The sequence below is a fragment of the Eubalaena glacialis genome, chromosome X, assembly GCF_028564815.1.
Source record: "Eubalaena glacialis isolate mEubGla1 chromosome X, mEubGla1.1.hap2.+ XY, whole genome shotgun sequence".
NCBI lineage: Eukaryota > Metazoa > Chordata > Mammalia > Artiodactyla > Balaenidae > Eubalaena > Eubalaena glacialis.
In genome coordinates, this window is record NC_083736.1 from 121,029,455 (window position 1) to 121,056,896 (window position 27,442).

At 40.6% G+C, this 27,442-nt stretch overlaps 1 protein-coding gene across 1 annotated transcript in view; it reads right to left on the minus strand.

Moving 5' to 3' along the window:
* Nucleotides 1-27,442, minus strand: part of GPC4 (glypican 4) — a 106,168-nt gene that overhangs the window by 24,372 nt on the left and 54,354 nt on the right. The window contains exon 2 of the mRNA XM_061178667.1: nt 9,388-9,546. Coding sequence (XP_061034650.1) covers nt 9,388-9,546 — 159 coding nt within the window. The remainder of the gene's footprint in view (nt 1-9,387; nt 9,547-27,442) is intronic.

A 27,442-nucleotide genomic window follows, 5' to 3' on the forward strand; every position in this document is an offset into this window, starting at 1 on the left:
TTCTTCTTCCATAAAATGGGGCTATTACTGCTCACCTCATATGGATAACGGCTAGCACACAATAGCTGCTCAATGAATGGACACTACTCATAACATGTGAAATGATGTTACTGTCACCTTCAGAGTTTCTTTATATCTACAATTATTGAAAAAGAAAAAAAACCTTTCAAGGCTGGTTTTTATCTTTCTTGGCAGAGTCAAATATTATCCATCTGGGGGGAATATAAATTAAGCCAAAGCTGCTGGAGAATGGTTAAGAAGACCCAAGGCCTTATAAAACTGGGAACAATTCAGCCAAAGGAAATGCTTAATGGCTCTAGCTTCCAATTCTGTGAAACGTCCCAGACATCTACGAGGGTGGAGCGACTCCTGAGTGAAAAACACGGGATGAAGAAATCCAGGGAAGAGATTTTACATGATATTACAACACAGAGTATCATACACAGCACGCGTATATACAAAAAGATCGAGGCAAAGAATCAGGGAAAGGAAAATTGAGAATTAAGCTGCAGGTCAATGCCCCACCCTCCCCATGTATTTCATCTGCATCCTACCAGAAACACCTCAATGCAAGGGTTGAGCTAGGAGACTGGGAGATTGGGAGCGTTTTCTGGCTCTAACATCTGATTATTCTTAATGTCAGTAGTACCAATTTAACATGGAAAAAACTACTAGAGAGAAAAGGCAAAACCTTTCCATATAAAAGTTTTCTATGTAAATATCCTGTCTTTTACAAAAAGAAGAACATCATGTACTTCTGGAACTTCTATCCCCCGCCACTTGTCTTGCATCAAATAAACATTCAAAATTCTTGAAACAGGTCAAAAGACCCTCAGTTCTGCTATTAAATGCCATTAGCTACTACTTTATAAACAATCGACTGGCTATTGATTAATGTGCTAGAATGCATTCTAGAATTAACCTGTGATCTGAAGAGACTGGAAGCCCTTTCTATTCAATCCATTTGCTTGGTGCTATAAATTACCCCCTTGTATTTATATTATTAGGAAGCTGCCTTTTACATATAAGGATTAATTTCCTCTTTAATGTGAAGGCTGTATTTCACAGCCCTGGTGTGGCGTGCAAACAGTTAAGTTACCACATCCACAAAATTCCTGAGAAAGAAGTCTCCTGGTACATGCTACAAATCATACTTCTCACACTGTTAAGAAAACTCAGAGTTATAGCCATCCATTCTTTCACCCAAGACCAAGTACTTGATGAAGAACAGCTAACATAAGCACCTACAAATGGAAGGGGGGAAAAAAAGGAAATTAAGCAAGCATTTTACTGACTGAAACCAAAGACTAATCTCCTCCCCTGTCTTGCTTTTTTGGTCAAGTCTGTGTTAAGTCTCTAACAGGCACTTTCCTCAGGAGTGCCTGCGAGGGAGGGCATGGTGTCCTTTGAGGGAGGGCATGGTGTACTAAAAGGACGCGTACTTGACTAACAATCATCAGCTGTAGCCCAACAATGGTCCTCTCCTAGGATGAGAAGGCCATTGCCAGCTGAGGCCCTTATTAGGGGCTGCTAGCATATGAAAGGGGGCTAGGGGACCCTGCCACTGTAGGAGCAGCCCTTTCTTCCCAAGGTTACTTTTAGTAGTTAATGCATTTTGAATGCTAATTCTCTCTCCGGACTAACTTGGCCAGGGACACACTGTCAGTACGGTAAGTTCCCTTCCCCTGGACCGCATTCCATTTCTAGCAATGGTACTCCCAGCACCAGCTAGCCAAGTCTCTTTAGCACAGCCGAATTCCTTCTCACTGAGAAGGGCCCACGAGGGCATGTTTAAGAAAGCTCTGAGGGGACTTTTCTGGTGGTCCAGTGGTTAAGACTCCACGCTTCCACCTCAGGGGCCATGGGTTCGATCCCTGATCGGGGAACTAAGATCCCACATGCCACGTGGCCAGCCAAAAAAAAAGAAGAAAAGATGCTCCAAGGCTGAAGCAGTGTTCCAAGTGCTCCAGATACTAACCTCCACGTGGACCTATTATATGACCTCATACACAAACCTCATAATACAGTCTATCTGCTCATGATCTAATATCAAGAGAAAAATCAGGACGCAAAATGGCACAATCGGTTATGATTCTGATTTGTATGTATGTATATACATTGTCTACCTGACCAAAAAAAGATGAGGTGCACACAGTGGTGTTGGATGGGTGTTAGGGATTCAGCGTGATTTTTTTCAATGTTTCTCAATTTAGTTCACCCCAATTTTGCAGGGACACCATCGGAAAAGTAATCTATCTCATGCTTTCAAAAATGACTTATTTCCCTTTATTCTATTCATCCGACTTAAATGCTGGAGGCTTCGACGCATTTTTTTCTACTTCTTCCAAACTGTCTACAGGGAGCACTGTAATACTGAAAAAAACCCCAAACATGGCAAAATACCACCAAAGCAGTTCTTACATTTTTCGTTTAAAAATACCGTTTTTTCCTATAAAGTATTCCTTTCAAATTGCAGCAATTTGAAAAATATGGCAAGGTATGAAGAAAACAAAAATTCCCATAATCCCACCATTAAGAGAACAACAATGGTTTATTGAATTTCTTTCCTGCTTTTTCTGTGAAGGTATGTATTGTCACATGGTTGAGGTCATACTGTATTTATACCCTGTTCTCACGAAACACTGTATGGTTAGCAGTTCCGATGTGATTAAAAAGCCTTCAGAAACATCAGTTTTAACAACTGCATACTATGACACCATACGAACAGATCATAATGTAATCATTATGGGACATTTAGGATGATTTCCTATATTTCATTATTACAAGTAATACTCTGATGAACATTCTTGTACATAAATCTGTATGCAGATCTTTCTTTCCTTGAGATCAAAACCTAGAAGTACAGTTACTGAGTCAAAGGGTATGAATGAAGCTATTTGAAACCTCTGATACACTGCCAAACTGACCTCCAGAAAAGGTATGCCCATGTAGCATTCCCTGCTCCAGTCCTCTGTATTATGAAGAGCTTCAGATTCTTGAGGGGGGAGGGGGAGGGGGAGGGGGAGGGGGGAGGGGGAGAGAGAGAGGGAGAGGGAGAGGGAGAGAGACCGCGCGCAAAGAGCGCGCATTAGAGATGGGCCAGGACAATGAACAAGAAAGGCCTGACTGGCTTGGGAATTCTCTCAGTCAGAGTCACTGCTAGATCAAATAAGCCCTTTTCTTTGCTGGGACAGACAGACGCATGGAAAAAGGGTGAGCAGAGATGATCAACAAGGCTCTCAACTCCCAGGCTCAAAGCACAATGAACCAAAAAATAGATAAAAGCAATTCGGCTGAAGCTCTTCTGTGTATTTACTCGCCTCCAAACAGATCGGCTGCTTCTTGCTGACGCCACGCCTTCTTTAAGAAGCCACAGCTAATAGCAGAGGCCCAAAGAGAGTGTGCTCAGGGCTCCCTGGAAGCTGCACAAGCATTTTCAATGAGACGGCCAATGCTACAGCCACAACTGGCCACACCTGAGATAACAACTCAAAAGGCAGAAAACCCTTGTCAATACAGAAAAGTGCGTGTTTTATCTGAGCTCTTGATTTGATTCCATTAAGCTGGCAGTGGCTTGTTCTCATCACGCTTCACAGAGATTATCAAAGAATTAGCAAAAATACCCAGCATTTTAGTCTCTTTTGTCTGGAAAGGAAAAAAAAAAAAAGAAGGAAAATAGAACTGTAAAGCACAGAGTAGCAGTGCTTTCCAACCAAATCAAACACCCATAGTATGATCTGGAAGGAACACTGCGTTTGCAGGAAGGTCAGAGGCCTCATGTCTTTTTCTGTACTTTCGGGGCTACTCATCCTGCCTGCCGCACTGTAGGAGAGGTTTAAAAAAGCTACAAATTTTAAAAAGACATCTTAATGAATGAAATCTGAGGTAAGGATTAAAAAACAACCGTATGTTGTATGTACGTCACACATTTCTATGACACATTTATCTTGAGGATGTCGAAGACTTAAACTAAAGACCCGGGAGGTCTTCACGAGGTCAGTATGGCCGTGCAAAGGACAATAAGAAAACCATGCAGCTGAAAAATGCTTGCAGTCAGGGGTCAGGAAAATTCCAGAAGCTTCAGCTTAGCCAACAGCCATGAAGCTTAGTTGGCTATATTTGTCTTTCATGGGCATGGGAATCCAAATGCCTTCAACTCGCTGAGTCTCCACACTGCTGAGCCTACTGGCCTAATGAGGTAATGGCCAGGATGAACCATGGAAAATTTTTAGTCACTGATTAAAACAGAAATTTGGCTCAATATGAAGAGTGGCCACCCTTTCCCTTAAGCTCTCCAGCCCCCTTGTTTTCTATCATTTCACAAAGGCAGGACATGAAGCACTCTTCAGATAGATGGGACAATTATTTCTTTTATGTGCGTTTTAAGCTAATTCAGAACATTTCTACTATTATTCGAGTTAACAAGCTTCAGGCTCATGGGAGGGTTTTCAAAGACCCAGTGAAAGTAGCGGAGGGTTAAGAAATGATAGGAGGAAAATAGAGGGGACCATGCAGACGCCTAATTAACATCTTGTAAGACCTTTCACTGAAGCAGCTGGTCTAGTCACATGTTGAGAAGATTCACAGAATTTGAAGAATTGAAAGGGTCTTTTAGAGAGCATCCAGCTCAACCCCTTCATTTTATGGATGGGAAAACTGAGACCAGTTAATTGCCCCAGGTCACAGTGCGCTCACAGCAGAAACAGGCTGACACAGGCTGACAACTCGGTGGGCTCTGCCTCCTGGGCAAAGTTGCTACATTTGCTCCTACAATGGCAAATGAAAGTAGTCTTCCCAATGCACTAGCGTCAGACAACATCACTATTTTCTTAAAATTTCTTTTAGAACACACAAAAACATCTAGCAAATAACTTGATTCGGGGAGTTTGCAAGCAATAATCTATCTTTGTAGTTGTTAACATCATTTTTACTATGTAATTCAGAAATATATTTAACATGGCAGCTCTAATCTTCTTAATCTATTTGGGTTGTTTGATTTCGCTCTGATTCTTTTAAAAACAACTAGTCTCTCACAAAATGCGACATTTTGGGGCGGGTCTTTATGTTGTGGTCCCCAAACACGGATTATGCCGCACTTCTATTGTTTCTATTCCTTTTGCCAAGCAATTCTTTCAAAGCCCCCTGAACGGAGTATCTGATTAGCATATTCATGAGACAACTGATTCAGCTATGTTAATTAGCAATTCTACTTCAAAAAAAAGAAAAATTCCCAAAACTGGCCAAGAGGGGGAGCAGCTAGCTCTGTCACTAAAGTTTTCTGACTCTATGTCTCTAGCCCAGGATAGTCCATTTCTGGTATTGAATATTCTAAGTCAAAGATTAGATGAAGAAGATTAACGTGTAAGAAAATAAAGAGGTGAGTCCTTAAACTCAGAGGCGCAGGTTTAAAATATGGGAAATCTGAGAATTGGGAGGGGGCGGAGGTGCTGCCTAAGGAAGTTCTTCTGTACTTCAGCCAGGTCTGAAAACACACACACGTGCACAGAGTTTACAACTTAAAAACTGGTTTATACACTGTATAGTCTCTTTAGAGGTACAAACGATAGAAAATTACATGTGTAGAACAAAAAACGACCTTAGAGATAAGTGGACTGACTCCAAAATGCCAGCGCTGGCGCTCAGACTGACCAGAGCTCATGGAGGCAGAATGAAAATGGGATGCTTTCTGGTAAAAGAAGGCTAATGCCCTAAAAGCCTCGAAACCTTATTTTTATTTGAAAGTTTATTTAAAACAAACACACAAACAAAAAACCTTGTTCCTGCCTTAGAAAGAAGTGGTATCTCATAAACATGACTGAAGTTTTGATGACAGATGAAGTTGCCTGAGGTCAGCATCACCACGTCAAAGTTATGCTGTAAACTTGGAGATGGCAAAAAATGCTCCTCTGACGTACTTTGACCTCCTACGTTCCCATGTGTCCTTTGCTATTTCCTCAGTACTTATCCCCAGCCTTCCTTATGCCACCTTGCTGCCCCATTTTGGTTCTCCAGTAGCCATCTTGTTACTCTGCCTAACTTCCTCCCTTTCATGCACATCAATAACCCAGGGTTTGGCTTTTATACAAGCTTAGAGAATTCTTTGACCAAAGCACACTCCACCCTTGAATTTCTGAGAGTCACCACAGCCCCTATACAATTTCACTCAACATCGTCTTCAGGCCTTGTGGAGTATTGGCAGGTCATAATTGCCAACCTTAAAAATCAATCAATAAATGCAGCACCCACTTGAGGATTACGGTTTGTTGGATACCAATCAACTGAGATTTTTACCATATAAAAGCAGTTAATTGTCTCAGAAAGCCTAGCTTGGAGGAAATATGCAAAATATCCCAGCTCTGTTCTGATCTCCAGGCCAAACACATTTAGGCTACAACTCCTTCAAAAAAATTTAAATCTATGCTCCCTACCTTTATTGTCTGTGCCATAGTCTAATTTGAAGTCAGAAGAAACAAGCTGGGGTTTCATCATCATTTTTCATGGGCAGTTTTGAAACTGATAAACAGCGTTAAACACATTTATTGAAGGTGAAGGCTGGTAGGGAAGGGCAAGAGAAACTTTTTCTGTCCTTTTTTTTTTTTTAATTTTATTTTTTGGCTGCGCTGGGTCTTCTTTGCTGCACGCGGGCTTTCTCTAGTTGTGGCGAGTGGGGGCTACTCTTGGTTGCGGTGTGCGGGCTTCTCATTGCGGTGGCTTCTCTTGTTGCAGAGCACGGGCTCTATGTGCACGGGCTTCAGTAGTTGTGGCGCACGGGCTTAGTTGCTCCGTGGCATGTGCGATCTTCCCGGACGAGGGCTCGAACCCGTGTCCCCTGCATTGGCAGGCAGGTTCTTAAGCACTGCACCAACAGGGAAGTCCCTTTCTGTCCTTTTTAAAAAAACATATGTTAATACTTACTGATAAAACTTCTCTGTATGGCTTTTTAAAAAGTACACACTGGAATCATATGAGTAATGCTATAAAACCATGGGGAGTGAGAAGGGGAAAGAATAGTGAAACTACCAGGCCCACTGGCAAGAGAAATCACTAAATGTCTGTGCACTCCACACCTGGAGGAGACACGTCTAAGAAGAAATGGGGTGATTTGGAGGCAGTGACCTTGGAAGTTGGAAACTGCCTCATCTCCACTGTATCTTGCTACTGACAGGCTAGCCATTTCTAAAGAGCAGGAATTTTCCCTTCTAAGTCCCATTATTAAACCCCCAAGTGGTAATTTTTAAATATCAGCATCTCAAGTTTTCAAAGATGACTGTCTGATTATCTAAGTTTTCTCCTCAAAGGAAAAGAAATTGCTTCGGTTACTGTCTTGAATGAGAAATGCCATTGTCAAGAGAATACCATTCTTTTCAATAATCATACTGATAATTTAGTGGCCAAGAGACAGAGGTGGTCTAATGATGTCTTTGGCCAATAACACTCATCTTCACGTGGTGTTAACATAGTTAACAGCCTGTGCATTGGGGATTATAGAATAATAAACAGGATATATAGATACGTAAATTATTTCCATCCATCCAGGGAAAGGAGATTAGTAAAGACTAAACACAACTCCACATACAAAGCATTGGGGGAAATGGGCACAATAAATGGTACACTACATGGAAAATTTTAGTTCAACTACATTACAAATTAAATATGCTTTTGTCAGGGCTTCCCTGGTGGCACAGTGGTTAAGAATCCGCCTGCCAATTCAGGGGACACGGGTTCGATCCCTGGTCCGGGAAGATCCCACATGCCGCGGAGCAACTAAACCCGTGTGCCACAACTACTGAGCCTGCGCTCTAGAGCCCGCGAGCCACAACTACTGAGCCCACGTGCCACAACTACTGAAGCCCGTGCACCTAGAGCCTGTGCTCCACAACAAGAGAAGCCACTGCAATGAGAAGCCCGCGCATCGCAACGAAGAGTAGCCCCCGCTCGCCACAACCAGAGAAAAGCCCGCGCGCAGCAACGAAGACCCAATGCAGCCAAAAATAAAATAAGTAAAATAAAAATAAATACATTTATTTTATATATATATATATATATATATATATATATATATATATATATATATATGCTTTTGTCGTCTAGCCTGGGAACCGACTAACACATTAAATCAGTTACCAGTTTCAAATAACGAATCTCAAAGGCAACATTTGAAATACAACCTGTTCTTTAGCTGGGGGCTGCCTTATCAGCTAGATCAAATCTAATTTAATCCCACTTCGCACCATGGTAATGAGCCCTTTACAGAAATGCTCAAAGACATTTCACGTCTCAAAAATTTGCCTTGTACTTCTTCACCACACAGAATGTCAGGAAAAGCATGCTTCAAAGGTACTATGTAATTAGAATGGCCTTTACAACAGGTACAAAGGAAATCATTCCTATTAAAATTAAATTTACTTCATAACGACCTGCAGACTGAGTGAACAGCACCAGAGAAAGGAATCCTGAGGTGTCTGGACCCCATACTCTAGTTTTGAAAGTCTGTTATCTATTACATTGCTTCAGATACGATTGAAGTGCCTCTCTTCTGGCTCAGATTGTCTATTTCTTCACTCTGAAAAGAAAGCGTGCATGTGAAAATCTGTGTTTGGCACAGGGGACTGAAATGGGTTTTCTTGTGGCTTTAACGTGGATTGACCAAAGCTTCAGCTAAAATGAGGCCAGGGATGGTGCTGAACTTAATGAAGACTGGAGCCCAGGAGCTACCTCTGGGTCACTGCTGCATGAGCTTTAATCCTGTGTTCTACAGGGCTTCTAGGAATTCTAGTTGGCTTTGAGGGATCCATTCTGAAATTTAATTTGAAGTCCAGCATCTGCAGAATCTCTGTGGTTATTTTGACTAAGTTTTCAGATGCCTGCTTTTTATTAGGAAGATTTTTCTTTAGTGACTTGTGTCAACAACACTATTGTGTGTTCACTCAAGAAAATAAATGAAAGCATTTAAATTAAACTACTTTGATCTCTTTTTTGGCTCCTTGTGACCATATTTCCATAATGGCTACCATACCGTACAGATTCTAGTGTATCTGGAAGGATTCTAGCAATAAAGCTGTAAGGCTAACTTGCCCCTGGGGTCCAGCCAGGAGAGCCTCTTGGGAGAAAACTTGAACACTGAGAGAAGAAAGGCACTTGGGAAAAGCAACTGTACGAACTTCACTGGCAGCTCGTAGATGTGACTTGACTAAAAGGTATACGATGAATTCAAGGGAGTTCCCTGGCGGTCCAGTGGTTAGGACTCGGCGCTTTCACTGCTGTGGCCCAGGTTCAATCTCTGGTCAGGGAACTAAGATCCTGCTAGCCGCATGGCAAAAAGAAAAAAAAGAATTCAAGAACAAAGCAAATATCTACACTTACTTAGGCCAAAGTTCCAATACATACCATCAAACTTCTTGTAACGGGACGCAAAGACAGCTTGCAAATGATTGCACTGTTCACTGACCACACTTTTGAAATCATCCTTACTTTGCAGGCTGTACTTCTCCTCCATCTCTTGGGAGCAGCAGGTATAACCCTGGGGACAAATCTTCAAATGATCACCTGGAAGATAAAATGTAGGACAATCAATCTCCATCATCATTCATCAAGTCCAAAACGGAAGAGTTTGATTTAGGTGCACATGCTTGGCTTCATTTCTCTCCGTGATGTTCCTGCAAAGGCCCAGGCATCATGCGTATCTAAAAAGTTTCATTATACTGAAAATATTGATTTCCTTCTTGGAAAAATAAGATAATGAAGCCATCTCCAAAAGACAAAAGAACTTTCCAATCAGGAAGATTGTTATCATACAGGAAAAATCAGTGTGGCCAGTAAAGAGAGTATCATTCAATATCAATGGAAGGCTCGCATAAATTCCTCGAGATTTTATGCTAAATACTGTGCAAGTCATGCAAATGAGACATAGTTTTTCTAGCTTTGGGAGCTTACACTGCAAGAGAGGGTACCGTTAATGAAGAATGATTTGTAAAATATGTGACAACAACCAAGAACTGAGCAAATATATAAGCAATTGATGTGGCAAACAGAGCAAAGGGATAAGTGCATTTCAAGGAGTTGTCAGCCAAGAGGAAAGAATGGAGTCCACGCTGGGATTTGAGTCTATGGTAAGTCACAAAGGGGGATGTTAAATGATTCTCAGTTTTAAGATTTTCTTGTTCAGCATCTTCTGTACAGATGTTAGACACTATAATATTGACCTTTATGATTGTGTGCGGTGTAGCCACTTGTCCAAATACAGATGAATGGCTTCCAGGAAATGTCGCCTTTAGGTAGCCCTAAGGGCCAAGAAAATGTCAAAGACATGCAGACCATCTGCCTCCCCTACACCAGGGGCATTCTGTTTGTGGTTTGGACCTGAGAGTTTGGAGAGCTTCTGCCTTGTTCCTCCTCTGTCACAGACCAAAAATTGTGCTTTGAACAGACCACGCCTCTCCCTCATAATGACCAAGAGATATGGCGCCACTCAAAAATAACCCCACCAGGTACTATCACGTTAGTCAACCAATATTCATTTGTGGGGTATAGGTGCCCTCGTATCATTTTCTACAGATGTTTATAAGGATTTACCTTCACTGTTCTTCTGTTATTTATTGCAGTTCATGTTCCATGACAGACAAAAGGGGTCTGAAAAGACCTAAGGTCTCAGGAACTCAGGAAGGCGTTTACTGAAGACATATGAACCTATCAATGGTAAGTGTGTATAATAAATCAAGGGAGGAGGAATGAAGAGCAAAATCTTTTTAACAACACTAATCATGGCTATGAACTGGGCCAGGAGCCGACGGCCACTGCTGCTTCTTGGCTGTGGGTGCTTAGAGGAAATAAGTCTTCACTTCGGACAGATACCAAAGTAGTTTTGCGGAGGGGGCGGATTTCAAATAACGTGGTGTTGGCAATTTATTTGACGAACACTAGTACTGTCAACTGCACAGATGCAAATAATTACATAATCAGATATATTCCTGATCATTCTTCCTTCCTGGCAATTCAAAAGTAGGGAGAGTGTTATTGCCAGACAAAAACGGGTACGCAGCATTAAAGGACTTTTAAAGAAGGGAAGAAGGGAAACATTCTTCAAATAACTTCCTCATCCAGAAACTGCTAAATGCTTCATTTGGCATTTCTGAAACCCTTGGTCAACCGATAATTCTAACAAAGGCGGAGGGGGGGGGTGGGGGGGGGGGAGGCACAGGGAAGAATGTGAAAGAGTTTAGAGCTGTGAGGTTGCCGAACATCTTAGATCTCATTAGTGGAAGAAGCTTAGTTTTCTGGAAACATCTTGTTACAACCAAAAACAAAACTGCCTCTTGACTGGCTTAACAAGTTCACAGCAGGCCTTTGGTACTGGGACACCTAATTAACAAAGAGATATCCAGTTGTCTCCTGGTTTCAGGGTTGAGGATCTCCCCAAACACAATCTTAATACATAAAGTAATACAAAGGACCCCCAACTAGTACAGTACTTGATGTAGCTGTATTAAAGAATCCATATCACTCTCACACACCACAAAGAAAATTAATTGAAATGCTCACAGTGAGAACTTAGGACGTAATGAATTATAATAAGAGAGCAGCGGGCTTCCCTGGTGGCGCAGTGGTTGAGAATCCGCCTGCCAATGCAGGGGACAGGGGTTCGAGCCCTGGTCTGGGAAGATCCCACATGCCGCGGAGCAACTAGGCCCGTGAGCCACAACTACTGAGCCTGCGCGTCTGGAGCCTGTGCTCCGCAACAAGAGAGGCCGCGATAATGAGAGGCCCGCACACCGTGATGAAGAGTGGCCCCCACTTGCCACAACTAGAGAAAGCCCTCGCACAGAAACGAAGACCCAACACAGCCATAAATAAATAAATAAAAATTAAACTTTAAAAAAAAAGAGAGCAGCTACTTATTTAAGATTTTCACAGGCTAAAATTAATCACAGGCTGGTTTTCAAGCCCCTGCAAAGATTCGATTGTGGTAATACACTGAATTTCCAAGGCAAAACAGTTCAGAGTCTGGAAGCGAATCTATATTCACCTAATCTTAACATGGTTCACACATACAATAAACGAAAGGGTCATTCATTGGATCTTATCAAAATAGGCGTCTATGACCAAGGAAAAAAAGCACCCTTTTTTGCACCTCCAATGCACATACGCACAGACACACACACAGAACCTACAGCCAGAAAATTCGAAGAGACAGCAGGAAAGAATACTTTTCTACATATAAGAAGGTGCTAGATGTTGAGGATTTTAAATTTTTGGCACTGAACAAACACCCTTCAAAAATGGGTCACAGCAATTAAAGTTTTACTGGTGACCGACTGAACTAGCCAGCAGCTAAACAAAAGGCCCGTGCACTCCGCCCACCACCTACCCACCAGGGGCCCTCAGCAGGACCTTCGGGAGACCTGCTGATATCTGAACACTGGAGCACATTTATTTGTTTTGGCAAAAACTAAGGAAAAAGAGTCCACTTCCATGTTACAGAGAAGATCTTTACAGGAAGACTCTGTCTAATGGTAAAGGCTTGCCTTGTGGAAAGGGTGACAACTGGGTAGATACCTGGCTAATGTTTCTGCTGGCAAAGTCATCTTCCCCTGAGTGCAAACAAGCCACTCCAACAGGCCACTTTTGCCCATCTGAGCCTTGCATACACCACGTATTCTGTCTGTGTTTCTAAAAAGCATTCCTTGAAAATGTAATCTGACATTCTTGCCAAAGGCCCTGTCCAAGACACACTTATGAATTAAATCCCAAGCCACACATGGGCCAGTGGGGATTCAGTGCCATAACCAGTTTCCGCTGATGAGAAGTTACTAGGAAGGAAAAGGGGACAAGTCTTGGTGCATCTGAAAATGAAACTACAGCTCTGCACTGTACTAAGAACTCGAGCAACTCATTTGATTTTTAAAACTTGAATATTTCTACTGTAACACCAAAAATGGTTTCTATGATTAAAAGCCAGGGCATACGTATCAACGGAAAGACATTCCATTTTGCCTGCTGGAGACTGCTTCTAAAATGCTGTGTCTGAATGAGACATGCTTTTTGTTTCTGGAGATCTCTCAACCTGGTGATCCTGTATACTTCTTATTTAAGAAGGATGTCACAATTTGTTCTTTAGGCTGAAAGCGTTGAGCACAGGGACGACAGGATCCAATGTGGGACAGGAAGATGACAGCCACTGCAGGGGAAGCGGTGAGCTCACGCATTTAAAAAAGGGGGGGGGTGGCCCTAGAGGATTCTGATATATACCCTTCCTGAAGAATTCTAGCTTGAAAGGCTGAAGCATTAGAGCCACAGAAGAACCGGGAATCGAAGTTCATCCAATGGTTTGAGTAAACAGTGGGCTATGATATAAACCCATCATTTGCCTCCTCTATTTCCCTAACTCAACCTCCTGCTTCCGGGCCCTTCTGTGTTCTTCTCCATGGCCCTCTTCTGTCTGCTTTCCACTCTCTTTTCACTCTGCCCATCCTGTTCTCTCTTACCACACTCCACCTCTTCTAACTGCACATAATGTGAAACCGAAGGACTTTTTTGTTTGTTATACTTGTTGAGAGTTCCCTGTTCTTAATTTTGAAAGCAGGTGAATTGAAGGCTTTATGGATTTCTAAGAAAGCACCTAAATTAAGTTGCTTTTTGTACATGGCCCTCGATTAGGGTTTTTCTTTGTGGGTCAGTGGCCCTCAAAAGAAAAAAGGTCCCTTAGCCTTGTCCTCGGAGGCTTGGATGAGAGTCAATGAAGCGTGCTTTTAAAGCTTAACTCTGTGGCATTAAAAACAAAAAAATCACTCGAAAGAGCCAAACTTTTTTCAGTCACACCAGCTCTGTGTAATTTCTCTTTAGTCTTAATATCAATGCCTTCGTTTTTCAAAGCTGAACAAAGACAATCACAATAAATTACTACTCAATCCTGCCGAGTGTGGATTGGTTCCTTTTTTTTTTTTTTTGAAGCACTTCAACTCAATAGTTAAAGAAGCAGGCATTGAATATGAGAAATCTAGTCCATCCTTTAACAGGGCTCTGCGGCGGGCAATCTGTAGAACTGTGCTTTCTCATTTTATTTCATTTATTCCTCCCACCAAAGGCTGGCTGTGATGTACAGATGGGGTGCAGATAATGTCCATTTATTTCCAGTTACTCATAACCCACCTGCCCATAGAAAATGTTATAAATGGTGGTTACATTCTCAGGCCAGCTCCCAGCCTATTTACTATCAACGTAACTACTTCTAACTGTAACTTCATTTTTTTTCAGCTTAGTATCATATTTTATTGAAGATACATTTAAAATAACATCCAGATTCATGTCTTTTTTACATAAAAGGACATTTTCTGTCAGTGTCATGTAAAAGACGAGTAAAGGGACATTATTAACATATTTTATAATAAGATTCTCCCTGATACACCACTATACCCCAATTTATTTTTTTCAGTAATATTTCCACATTTTACGTTTATTAAAGCATACATATACTTTTTTTTATACAGCAGGTTCTTATTAGTTATCCATTTTATACATATTAGTGTATATATGTCAATCCCGATCTCCCAATTTATCTGTAACTTCATTTTGAAGTCCAAGTAGAAGCCAAGAAAATGTCTCTCAGATTCTCACACATTTTGGGGGACATGATGATAGGGGAATACTTGTAGTTACCACTAGGGTGTCAGCTTTCTATACCTGTAGGAGATAAAGTAAATGTCTTCAGGATTACTCCTCCAGAGTCCTAAATGGAGGAAACAGCAGCCAGAAATTTTTATGGGACACAATGCAGAAAACCCAGGCGTGCCTGCACCAGCACGATTTGGACAGCAAACATTCTCTGCAGCCCAACTCATTTTACCAAAAATGCAACCAAATGCCTTTGGTAAAGAAGAGACACACAAACTGCACCCTAAGGGTGGGGGCTGCAGTGAGGGATATTTGAGAATAACAGACTGGAAAGCACTTAGGAAAACTGCCAATGTAAGAGATTCGATTTTGCAATGGCCTTTCATGCAGAAAGGGATTTGGAGAAAACTTAGCTCCTTTTTCGTGTGTGTTTTTTAAAATTTTATTTTGTTTAAGTAGAGTTGATTTACAATGTTGTGTTTAATTTCTGCTGTACAGCAAAGTGACTCAGTTATACATATATATATATACACATATATATATATGTGTATATATATATATATTCTTTTTCATATTCTTTTCCATTATGGTTTATCACAGGATATTGAATATATAGTTCCCTGTGCTATAGAGTAGGACCTTGTTGTTTATCCATTCTATATATATAATAGTTTGCATCTGCTAATCCCAAACTCCCAATCCTTCCTTCCCCCTTGGCAACCACAAGTTTGTTCTCCACATCTGTGAGTCTGTTTTTGTTTCACAAATAGGTTCATTTGTGTCATCTTTTAGATTCTACATATAAGTGATATCATATGGTATTTATCCTCCTCTTTCTGACTTACTTTACTTCGCTTAGTATGATACTCTCTAGGCCCATCCATGTTTGCTGCAAATGGCATTATTGCATTCTTTTTAATGGCTGAGTAATAGTCCATTATCTACATCCACCACATCTTCTTAAGCCGATCGTCTGTTGATGGGCACTTGAATTTCTTCCATGTCTTGCCTATTGTAAATAGTGCTGCAATGAACACTGGGGTGCAGGTATCTTTTTGAATTAGAGTTTTCGTCTTTTTCTGGATATATGCCCAGGTGTGGGATTGCTGGATCACATGGCAACTCTATTTTTAGTTCTTTGAGGAACCTCCATACAGTTTGCCATAGTGGCTGCACCAATTTACATTCCCACCAATAGTGCAGGAGAGTTTCCTTTTCTCCACACCGTCTCCAGCATTTATTATTTGTAGACTTTTTAATGATGGCCATTCTGACTGGTGTGAGGTGGTACCTCGTTGTAGTTTTGATTTGCATTTCTCTAATAATTAGAGATGATGAGCATCTTTTCATGTGCCTACTGGCCATCTGTATGTCTTCTTTGGAGAAATGTCTATTTAGGTCTTCTGCCTATTTTTAATTGGGTTGTTTGGTTTTTTGTTATTAAATTGTAGGACCTGTTTTTATATTTTGGAAATTAAGCCTTTGTTCGTCGCATCATTTGCAAATATTATATCCCAGTCTTTTCATTCTGTTTATGGTTTCCTTTGCTGTGCAAAAGCTTTTAAGTGTCATTAGGCCCCATTTGTTTATTTTTGCTTTTATTTCTGTTGCCGTGGGAGACTGACCTAAGAAAACATTGGTATGATTTATGTCAGACAATGTTTTGCTGTTCTCTTCTAGGAGTTTTATGGTGTCTCATCATTTTGAGTTTATTTTTGTGTATGGTGTGAGGGTGTGTTCTAGCTTTGATTTGCATGTGGTTGTCCAACTTTCCCAACGCCACTTGCTGAAGAGACTGTCTTTTCCCCATTGTGTATTCTTGCCTCCTTTGTCGAAGATTAATTGTCCATAGGTGTGTGGGTTTATTTCTGGGCTCTCTATTCTGTTCCATTGATCCGTATGTCTGTTTCTGTGCCAATACCATGCTGTTTTGATTACTGTAGCTTTGTAGTATTGTCTAAAGTCTGGGAGGGTTATGCCTCCAGCTTTGTTCTTTTTCCTCAGGATTGCTTTGGCAATTCTGGGTCTTTTATGGTTCCATATAAATTTTAGGATTATTTGTTCTAGTTCTATGGAAAATGTCATGGGTAATTTGATAGGGATTGCATTAAATCTGTAGATTGCTTTGGATAGTATGGCCATTTTAACAATATAATTCTTCCAATCCAAGAGCATGGGATATCTTTCTATTTCTTTGAATCATCTTCAATGTCGTTTATTAATGTTTTGTAGTTCTCAGAATATAATTCTTTTACCTCCTTGGTGAAGTTTATGGATACTTAGCTCTTGACAAGGGGTTTTAAAGAAGTGAATTTAAAAAGCTTCCAAATACTTGATACTATCTGTGTCTTTTATTCTGTAGGCCTAATGGTAGTCTGGGGATAAGAAGACTGATCTGGGGAGTAAGAAATATGGGTTTGAGTCCCAGCTCTACATGATTCACTGTAGGCTCTTAAAGAAGCCCTTTGTAAAGAAGGAAGCATTATGAATACAGTGCAATTACAAAACCAAGACAAAAATGAAGAGCATCTATTATACTGATAAGCTACTGAATGAAGTTCTCCAGGAAGAGACTTTTCTGATGACTTGTACTAGGTGAGGCAGAGGGGCCAGGAGAGCAGCACCTTCTTTCTTCCAGCTACTTCAGGGAAATTTCTTATTGGAGGCAGAATTTAGGGGAATAAAGATAGCCAGAAAAGAGAGCATTATCAATTAGGAGTTCAGTGGCATGCATAAGTGATGGGGAACTGACAACAAGTAAGTACAGACATTTATTTAAAGGGCCTTCAAAAGAAAAGCCTTGGGAGCCTAAGGAGACATGATGACGAGATATAATGTGGTACCCTGGCTGGGATCCTGGAACAGAAAAAGACATTAGGGGAAAATGAAGGAAATCACACAAAAACTTACATCCAAATGTTCATAGCAGCATTATTCAAAACAGCCAAATGTCCAACAATGGATGGATAAACAAAATGAGGTGTATCTGAATAATGAAATGTTATTCAGCCATAAGAAGGAATGAACTTCTGAAACGTGTTCCAACATGGTGAAATCTGGAAAATACTATGTTAAGTAAGGAGCCACTCACAAAAGTCCACATATTGTATGATACCATTTACATGAAATGTCCAGCCTTGGTCAATCTATAGAGACAAAAGGTGGATTAGTGGTTGCCTGGGGCTGAGAGGGCAGGGTGGTGGGCAGGGGGATGGGAAGTAAGGGAGGCGTTACAGCTAAAAGGTATGAGATTTCTTTCTGGGATAATGAAAATGTTCTAAAATTGATTTTGGTGATAAATGCACAATTCTGTGAGTATATTAAAAGCCACTGTATACTTTAAATGGGTGAATTGTTTGGGATATGAATCATACCTCAATGAAACTGTTAGTAAAAAAAAAAAAGCTAAGGAAATCGGAATAAGATATAGACTTTAGTTAACAATAATGCATCAATATTGGTTTATCAATTGTGACAATGTACCACAGAAATGTAAGATGTTAATAATAGGGGAAACTGGGTTTGGGGTATAGGAAAGCTCTGGGCTATCCTCGCAAATTCTGTAAATCTAACTCTTCTAAGATAAATTTTATTTTTTCTTTTTTTAAAAAAAGCAAGCTTTGGACTTCCCTGGTGGCGCACTGGTTAAGAATCCGCCTGCCAATGCAGGGGACACGGGTTCAAGCCCTGGTCCGGGAAGATCCCACATGCCGCGGAGCAACTAAGCCCATGTGCCACAACTACTGAGCCTGTGCTCTAGAGCCCGCGAGCCACAACTACTGAGCCTGTGAGCCACAACTACTGAAGCCCGAGTGCCTAGAGCCCGTGCTCCACAACAAGAGAAGCCACCACAATGAGAAGCCCCTGCTAGCCGCAACTAGAGAAAGCCCATGCAGCAACGAAGAACCAACACAGCCAAAAAAAAAAAAAAAATTAAACTTAAAAAAAAAAAAAAAGCAAGCTTCAGTTTTCAAAGTAAAAAGGATCAATATGTGGGGCGGGGGGGGGCTTTCATCAGTATTACATCAAACACTTGATGTAATTCTAATATTGGGGAGCAACATCAAGCTATTACTTGCTGCAGTAATTTTCCTAATCCCTCAATTGCTACTTTACTCTTTTCCTAATTTTTATTTGTTCTGAAGGTAAAACAATTCCTTGCCGTTGGTCTAAAGAGTTACCAAAATAGTTTCTGTTCACTTTCTAGATCTAAATTCATGTAGCCACAAAGTGAGCTAAAATGCAGGTTGCTGTATAACTCCATCCCCTCCAAGCTATCTAAGAACCCCAGGAGGAATATACAATGCTCTGCTTCATGGGAACAAAGAAAGAAAATCTCTAAAGGTTTTTAATAATCCCAGGGGGATGAGGGAATGTATACATTAATCCATCCTTCCTCCCTTGCAAAACAGCAGTGAAATGACTGCATGTAATGTGCTATGCACATCCAAAGCCTGAAACCATTTGACCTAAACCGTAATAATAAAGCACATAAATTACAGTCATTATGGAGATGTATGATTTGAGATCACCTACCAATCAGTAGGGGAAATGCAGCCAGTTAGCATTTTGCAAAACCTTGCCAAAATATAGCTCTGGAGGGCTTTGCTACCGATTATTTTTAGGTCCACTAATCCTGCAAGGTAGGCTAGAAGGCCAATCAGAAACACATACATTTCAAAAATCAGTTTTATTATATTTTTCTAAGAATACTTCGTTTAAGTGTAGTTGGAAGAGTTAGGGCTGCTACTTTCCACACTTCATTTCAGTGAGCTTGCAACAGCTTTAAAATCCACCTCAGATCAAAATCAAGCAGGGCTTTTTATTGCTTTATACTGATAAGCAAATTATGAACCAAAGTTTTTATCTGACAATCTTCAAACTCCATTTTAACTGTACCAAAGGTTCACTGAAGAAAGGCACATCAACCAAACTGAGTGAATGACCTGAAATGCATACTCTGACCTTATGTTACCATCACTTTAGAGCACGTAGAGCAACTGCATCTATTTTGCACATTTCCAACCGCTTCGTCCAGGTCCAGGACTCAACAGGAATAATAATACTGGCAATTAACCCAAATCTCTTCAACAATTCTGAGGATCCAGTAAATACTACCTTAGCTAATAAAAGGCTCCCGGAAATGTGTTGGTGACTTGGGTGGGGGAGCGGATAGGGGCAAGCAGGAAAAGAAGGAGCTCTCTTACTTGTTTTACAAATAACGAAGATCTTTCCTGTCAGTGATTCAGGTGCACATACCTGGAGTAGCATCATTTGAGAGTTTCTCTCGAATACTAGTTTACGATCTCCATTGGGCTCGTCACTTAACAGAATGCCTGAGTCCAAATATGCCTGTTTCAAATTCAGCTACAAATAAAAAGTAGCCTAGAGAGGAAACACCATTGGCTAGAACATTTTTTTTCTTTGGTGCCCAACAGTACTTCTTTCTGTAACCTATGTACCCAAGCCAAGTGTCCTAATTACTGGTAGACCGAGCCCTCGTGAGGGCCGTCTCTAAGGACAGTTGAAGAGACCAGGCTCAGAGGGTCACGGGGATTCCTGGGATGGGAGGGATGCTGGCCCCCAGCATCTTGTCCTTTCTCTGCACCCCTAGTGTACACTCTTACAATGATCCCTGTGAGCAGTCTCCTGCAGGCAATCACATCAGACCTCAGAGAAAGTGGAGGAGGAAGGCAGCCTCAGAAAAACACTGGAGACATTCCTCTCCTCCTCCTCCCAGGGGTCTGACCGAACACCAGACTTCCAACAGGGAGCGATTTTCCTTATTATCTCCTAATCATCTCTAAAGAAACCCCCAGGAGCCCCATTCTAAGATAACCTGCCACAGCCATTTAGGTTTCACAGCAAGATTGGAAAGGGTCAACAGCTGGGTACCAAGTTTATTCCAAGTGTAGGAGAAAATGCAGTAGGTGGGTGGGGAGGCGCTAATACAAACATTAAATAATGCCTTTCGCTTTATATGCGTGTCATGGGTCGTGTGGGTCATGAACATTTTTAACATTGTTTTCTCTTTTTTTATGCCTTTTTTCAGCTTGGGTAACTAGAAAAATAAAAACCCTCCTTAACTTCTCTTTACTCCCCCTTTCATGACATACCTAAAATTCCTCCCTCCAGAATACAGTGTGAGAATAGGTTTTTAGTAAATCTACTTTCTAGGAAAAATATACCTAAATAAAAACATAGTCATTCACTAGGAATTCTCCCACAGATATTTTTCCAAATGGCCACTTAGAATGCCTTTACCCTAAGTGATAACAAAGTTCACTGCCTCACGTAAAGAAAAATGATTCTCTAACAACAGATTTCAAGCCACATGAACCATTCTTTAAAATTCTAGCCAGGTATCAATGAAATGGCAAAGGGGAAAGAAAAGTTACTTTTTCAAAGTCTGTACTTAATTAAAACCCTTAAAACCCACTTGCACAAAATTCTTGTTAAAGGTCACAGTAAGTTACAGCTTACTCTAATACAGATCTGCATTTAAGGACTCTTAATTAGTCTCCCTTCCCATGGACATGGGCCACAGTTGAACAGGGGTTAATTTTTATAGCATGAGATAAAAATGTTTCTCAACCTTAGCGCAGGCAGATGGAGGAAAGGCAGAGCCCTCATTTTGCAAGGCTGAGTTTCCCCAACCCTCAAAAAAGCTCCTCTTCACCATTATCTAGTATCCTAACACCTGGGCCTGCCACCCTTGGGGCAGACACCCTAGAATTCAGTCCCATTTTTGTTGCCAAAAGTAAAGTTTTCAACGTACATTTCCTCTTTTAGGCCATTTACTAGAGTTTTAAGCAAAATTTGTCTCCATCCTAATTTTGGAGAGAATGCCACTGTTAATGTGGCTATACAGAGGCTTGACTTATTTATCCCTAACCCTTTGCTTCCTGCCTCAAAGCCAATCATAGTATTTGATGGAATAGCCCCACAATTCTGTGGTGATGCCAGTTATTTTAAGTTTCCTTGGCTTGCTGTGCAATCCCACGAAGAGGTTTCTGAAAGCCCAGATAGATCACATTCACTGGTTTCCCTTTGTCCACATATGCTTTAGTCCCCTGAAAAACACAAGGTCATTAATCAAGCACAGATTCCACTTATAGAAATGATGTTGCCCTTCCTAGAAGATTAAGTTTGCTTAACTTTCCAGTCTTGCCATTGTCTATTATACATTCTACCTGCTTGCCTTTATAAGTAAGGCATCCCAGGTCTGATTGGCATTTATTTTAATGGCCATCTCCCTGTTTATTCTAATGACCGTCTCCTTGGCGCCATTCAATTCCCCAATCTCACCTTTCAGAAGCTCTCCTTTAGGATCAGACCTGTTGATTAATTACATTTGATTTGTTCATTAGGATTAAAAAATTCAGTACATTTACTACTTCAACCATTCCACCTCAAGAGATTATCTGGAAATGGAACCCTGTCCTAAAATTTTCCCCAACTCTATACCAAAGTCTTGGTTCACTTCTCCCAAACTAACCTTTGGCTCAATTTGGCAACACAAAAAAATTGTTGGTGCTTAATGCAGTATTTACCCAGTGCCTCTTAACGTGCTAGATGCCATTCCTCAGTGCAGAAAAGGCAAAAGGCTTGGTCTCCACCCTCTTGAAAATTATAAGATGAACAGAAGTGGATTTTATTGTTGCTCTATAGGCTTTTTCTCTCTCTCTCTTACTGTATATTCGGAATCACTCCACCCTCCCCCCACCAAAGATCTCTGAGGTCTTCTGATCTCATCTAGAAACAACTCAAGTTCGAAAGACAGGAGGAGAGGGGACACTATCCCAGGCAAATCCACCCAGCCCATGCTTCTTACACTGGGGCATCAACAGATGTGCCTTAGGAGGTGCCTTTGGACAAACTGGGAGAGATTCATCTACTCAAATATAATCTGTACGCTGCCAGATATGCCGTGGCCATTTTTTTGAGTCATCCAAAACTAACAGAAGGTATTAGCTTGGACTCAAAGCAAAATCTTGCAATGAGCAAATTCCTTGGGGATCTAGTTCCGCTGCCTTTCTTGGTCAATAAAGCAAAATCCACAAAGGAAAAACTTCACACAAATGCTTTACTTATTTGGCTTGACAAATCAGGTCAGTGAACACGCAAATTAATTTAAAAATGCCATCTCTCAGACGATGCTCATGCTTCAATTTTTGAAAAGTCTCTAAATCTAAATCTGCTCCCTTGATGATGAGCTTCCCGAACCTTATATTCCAATAGTCAATAAATCACTGGCGTGACACCCCATCCAACTTCTGCAGCTGAGGTCAGAGGAGAGGAGCTTCTATGCCCTCAAGTGACTGACAAACCAAACAGCAAAGGAATTGAGAGACTTCATAATTCCTCTCTACCATGCTAGGAATAATCCCTGTTTGTTCTGGGCTCTGAAACTGATAAAAAGGTACTTAAAGTTAAATGTAAGGTATCAATTAGGAAATTCTTCAGCTGGGCTGTCATGCCAGCCATCTACCATTTTCCTCTGGTTTAAGTATCACAGAGAAGGGAAAAATAAGGGCAGATCTTGGGCACTAAACAGATTAATGTGATTACTTATTTATGACACACAAAAAAATTTACTTCGTTACAGAAGAAGATAGAAAAGTGACTGACCTTGCCAACAAGTGACAAGGAAAAGAGAGAAACCGGTCATTCGTTCTGCATTCAAGCCCCCACAGGCCTATTCCATTCCTGACCATCCTCAGATATAGGCCGACCAGATCAGAGTCCTCTTAGTCACCCCAGAGCCACAGAGATAGATATGAATGTTCCAGAAAGCAACTAGTGCATCAGAGGTACCCTGGCCCTGTTTCCCGCAGAACTGTCAGAAAACTAAGAATAAAGGGGTTGCCTGTTCCCGTGTTTTGCTTTGGGTGGGGATGAAAGGAGAGAGGCCATTCTGCTTTGAGCCTCGAAGAAGACAGGAAGGTTGCTGCCATAGGGCTGACACTGGAATCACTATAGAATGGTGTCTGTCACAGGACCTAAGAGAAGTACCAGAGCATCAGAGTCTGGCCAGGAGACAGTCTGGAGGCCTCATGTTCACAAATTCCAAGCATCAGACAGCTTTCCATGGCCTGGAGCAATGGGAGAGTAAGTACCTATTTCATTATTTCAATATCCAATTGCTTTCCATAAATCTTTTGGGTCATGGGCCAACTACTCGTAAAGCAACTGATTTGGTCAAATATCTGATCCCAAAGAAGTTCCAATTACTCCTCCAGTCTGAGAATGTGACTCTTCGTCAAGACCCATCAGCTAATTTAGGATGAGCAACAACCATGGGGGATGGGGAGGCTCAGGCTGCAGGGGCAGGGGAGACAGAGAGCAGGAACTGCAGAGAAATGGGCCCAGGGAAAGAGAAAGAAAAGGAAGCTGGTGTGTGACCCAGGGCTGAGTAGTGGCAGGGCCACCTAAAGCTGATGCTAGTGGCAATCTGGCACCAGGGCCTCAAGTTCACGGTAACTCCCATCAAGCAGAGGGACACGTTTTTCTCTCCAGTTTCCACTACACAGAGCCTGCAGATGGCACACAGCATTACTACTGCAATTATTGACTATAATTATTGTGAAAAGTCTTTGATGTGATAGCAAAAATTATTAAAATGGCCCTTCTTAGAAAAGAAGGGCAGTAAATACAGCCTCCTTTGGAAAATTCAAGGACCCAATTTCATACCAGGACTTTTTGCCAGAAAAGAATAAGTCACTTTAATATACTTGTTTTCGGCTCCTCTCCTTGAAGATGTTTTATCCTATGGGAAAAATGAATAATGGTATGTGGTTTAGGATGTATTTTAAGAATATACTTAAAGGTACTTCAAAGGAAAATAAAAACTAAAGTAACTTTCTCCTTGCAGACACACACACCTATATTTGCACAAGCTCCTAGTTTTTCCAGATCCCACAGTAACCCACGAGAGGCAATTTTTTAAACTGTCTTGGAGGATGAGAACAAACAACAAGCGACACTAAATGTCTGTCTTGTTTTAAAAATAACACTGGGCAGTGCTGTGCTTATCTGTTTGAATTAGTAAACATTTTAGTGTACTTAAATGAGTATTGGTAACTAGAAATATGAAAGAACGGAGAATAGCTTACTTTGTCCTCTTTGTCTTTCATAGGATCATAAACCGTGCAAGGTCACATTTTTAAAAAACATCTACCTAATCTTACGTTTTAACTCTGAGCCAAGGTGGCATGACCCCAAATAACAGCCAATGTTACAGGAGCATATGCATTACCATGGTGAAAGATTTTCAATCACATTCTGGAATTAGTTTCAATGTAGTAGGGAAAGGCCATTCCAAAAGCTGAATGTCCAGCATTATAAGCCCTGGTTTTTGCAAATAAACAGCTTAAGTTAGAATGAGTTCGACCGGGTGATCTGAAAAAAAAAATACTTATGTTTTTGCCCATGGGAGTTTCTATGTTTAATATATTACAATGGACACAGCCCAATACAAAAAGACCAACTAATCATATCGAAGTTTAACCCTACTAAGATAAGTTCAATCATATAGAATATGATTCTGAGACCATAATTAAGTAAGCTTGGAAAAGAACCACAGTTCAATCTCAAGTTTCATAAACATACACGCCAAGAGGTGCTCAGTGACACAAGTCTGACTTTCTGGGTTTCCATTTGGCCTGATGACTGAGTGGGTATGGGTAAATGGTGGGTATACTCTTATAAAAAGGCATTGTTCCATTATTGTGAGATGAACCTCTGTGCTACCATGATCTGTGGCCGCAAATGTAAACAGAAATTATCTCAGGGATTATTACAAAATGAGCCTATGGAAAAAAAATAATGAGCCTATGTTTAAAAAAAATCATGATGCATTCTTGGTTAAAACTCTTATAATAGTGTTGACAAATGTGGTAGCCCGGGAATGGCATACAGAACTCAAGCTTCTTTTCATCTCTCCAGTGAACAGCAACTTGGAACAGGAAGGATCAGGCTCTTAAAGAACCTAGAGCTTCAGCTTGTTTTATTCAGCATCACTAAGGTTCCTCAGTCAGACCAGTTCATTACAAAACAAATGAATAAAGTCACAACAAGCAGGAAACTCAAACAAAGAAAACTGAAGAGCTTCCTACACACAGTACTTGTTCTGAGTCTTTGAGGCAGGAAGGCACCATGTTACACGGAAAGCATCAAGGCTTTGGAGTTACATAGACCTGAGTTTGAACTGAATTCTGTGGCTTACTAATTGTGCAACTTTGGGTTGATCTCTTTACTTCTAGACTACTTCTTCTTTTGTAGAATAGGGACAAAAACAAACTACTTCATAGATTCGTTGAAAGCATTATCATTGAAAGCATTAAACTATATAAGTGTCAAACTATATATAATATATATACAATATAAGCATTAAACTATATAGTGCCTCACTCAGTAGTAGCTATTATTATAAATACTGACATCAAAAGATGCTATACAGTCATCTCTCCGTATCCACAGGTTCCACATCTGTGAATTCGACCAACCGTGAATAGAAAATATATATATATTTTAAATTCTAGGGACTTCCCTGGTGGTCCAGTAGTTAAGACTCCACGCTCCCAATGCAGAGGGCCCGGGTTCAATCCCTGGTCAGGGAACTAGATCCCACGCGCCGCAACTAAAAAAAAGATCCCGCATGCCGCAAGTAAGACCCAGCGCAGCCAAATAAATAAATTAAGTAAATATTTTTAAAAATAAATAAAATAAAATTCCAGAAAAGTCCCAAAAGGCAAAACTTGAATTTGTCGTGTACCAGCAACCATTTACATAACATTTACATTGTATTAGGTATTATAAGTAATCTAGAGATTATTTAAAGCATATGGAATGATGTACTAGGTCATATAAGGGACGTGAGCATCTATGGATTTTGGTATCCCTGAGACGGGGGCGGGTCCTGGAACCAACCCCCCACCCCAATCCCGAGGAATGGCTGTATATTCCTCAGAAGGGGGGTCCTTTCTATGCTTCAGGGTTCAGCTATATTTAATCAAGGGAAGAGTGTTGTTTTCCTGTTGTGATTATTACTACTATTATTAGTAGTCTTAAGAAGCATTATTTCTAAAAATTACAGAAATAACCAGCAATTTAGCTTTATTTAGCCCAAACACAAACTGTCCCTTGGTAAAAATTCAGGCTATAGCAATATCACTTTGGGATTACAGACTAGAGGATCTTTTCTTTAGTTTTGAAATGGCTCTGTTATAAAGTTGGAGATTAATAAAAAAAAAAAATAATAAAGGTTGATTCATATGAAGTTGCCATTATTGCAGGTCAAAAGGGTGAAATATCAACAATTTCACATAGCCCAGCCTAATATTTTGAGGAATCAACTTTGCATCAATATCCAAGTATTTCTACAAATAAACTATGAATCATTTGCATTCTAGAACTCCTGCACTCATGAATACAAAAGACTGAAATAAGACACTCCTATTTACTTACTTAAATATGCATGTTTACTTTTTAAAAAAATACATGTGCCTGGAGTACATACTATGTTAACTGCACTATCCTGACAAATGATCAGTTTTCTTAATAGCCAATCACTTTGCTGAAAGAACACTGCTCTATAAAATAAAGGTGGATGATTCAGAAAGTTAGAGTATCTAAGAATAAATGTGTATCAAATAAAAACAAACAAACAGAAACACTCACCCCGAGATGAAGGGAGTTTGTTCCCTATCACATCAAAGAAAGGGAGAACAAAGATGGAAATGACAGCTCCCCTGTACAATTGTGATGCATTTAAGTGCCGATTTTTTGATGTTGCTGATGAGAGTATATCGACCTCAGAGCGTCTGTCAGTTTA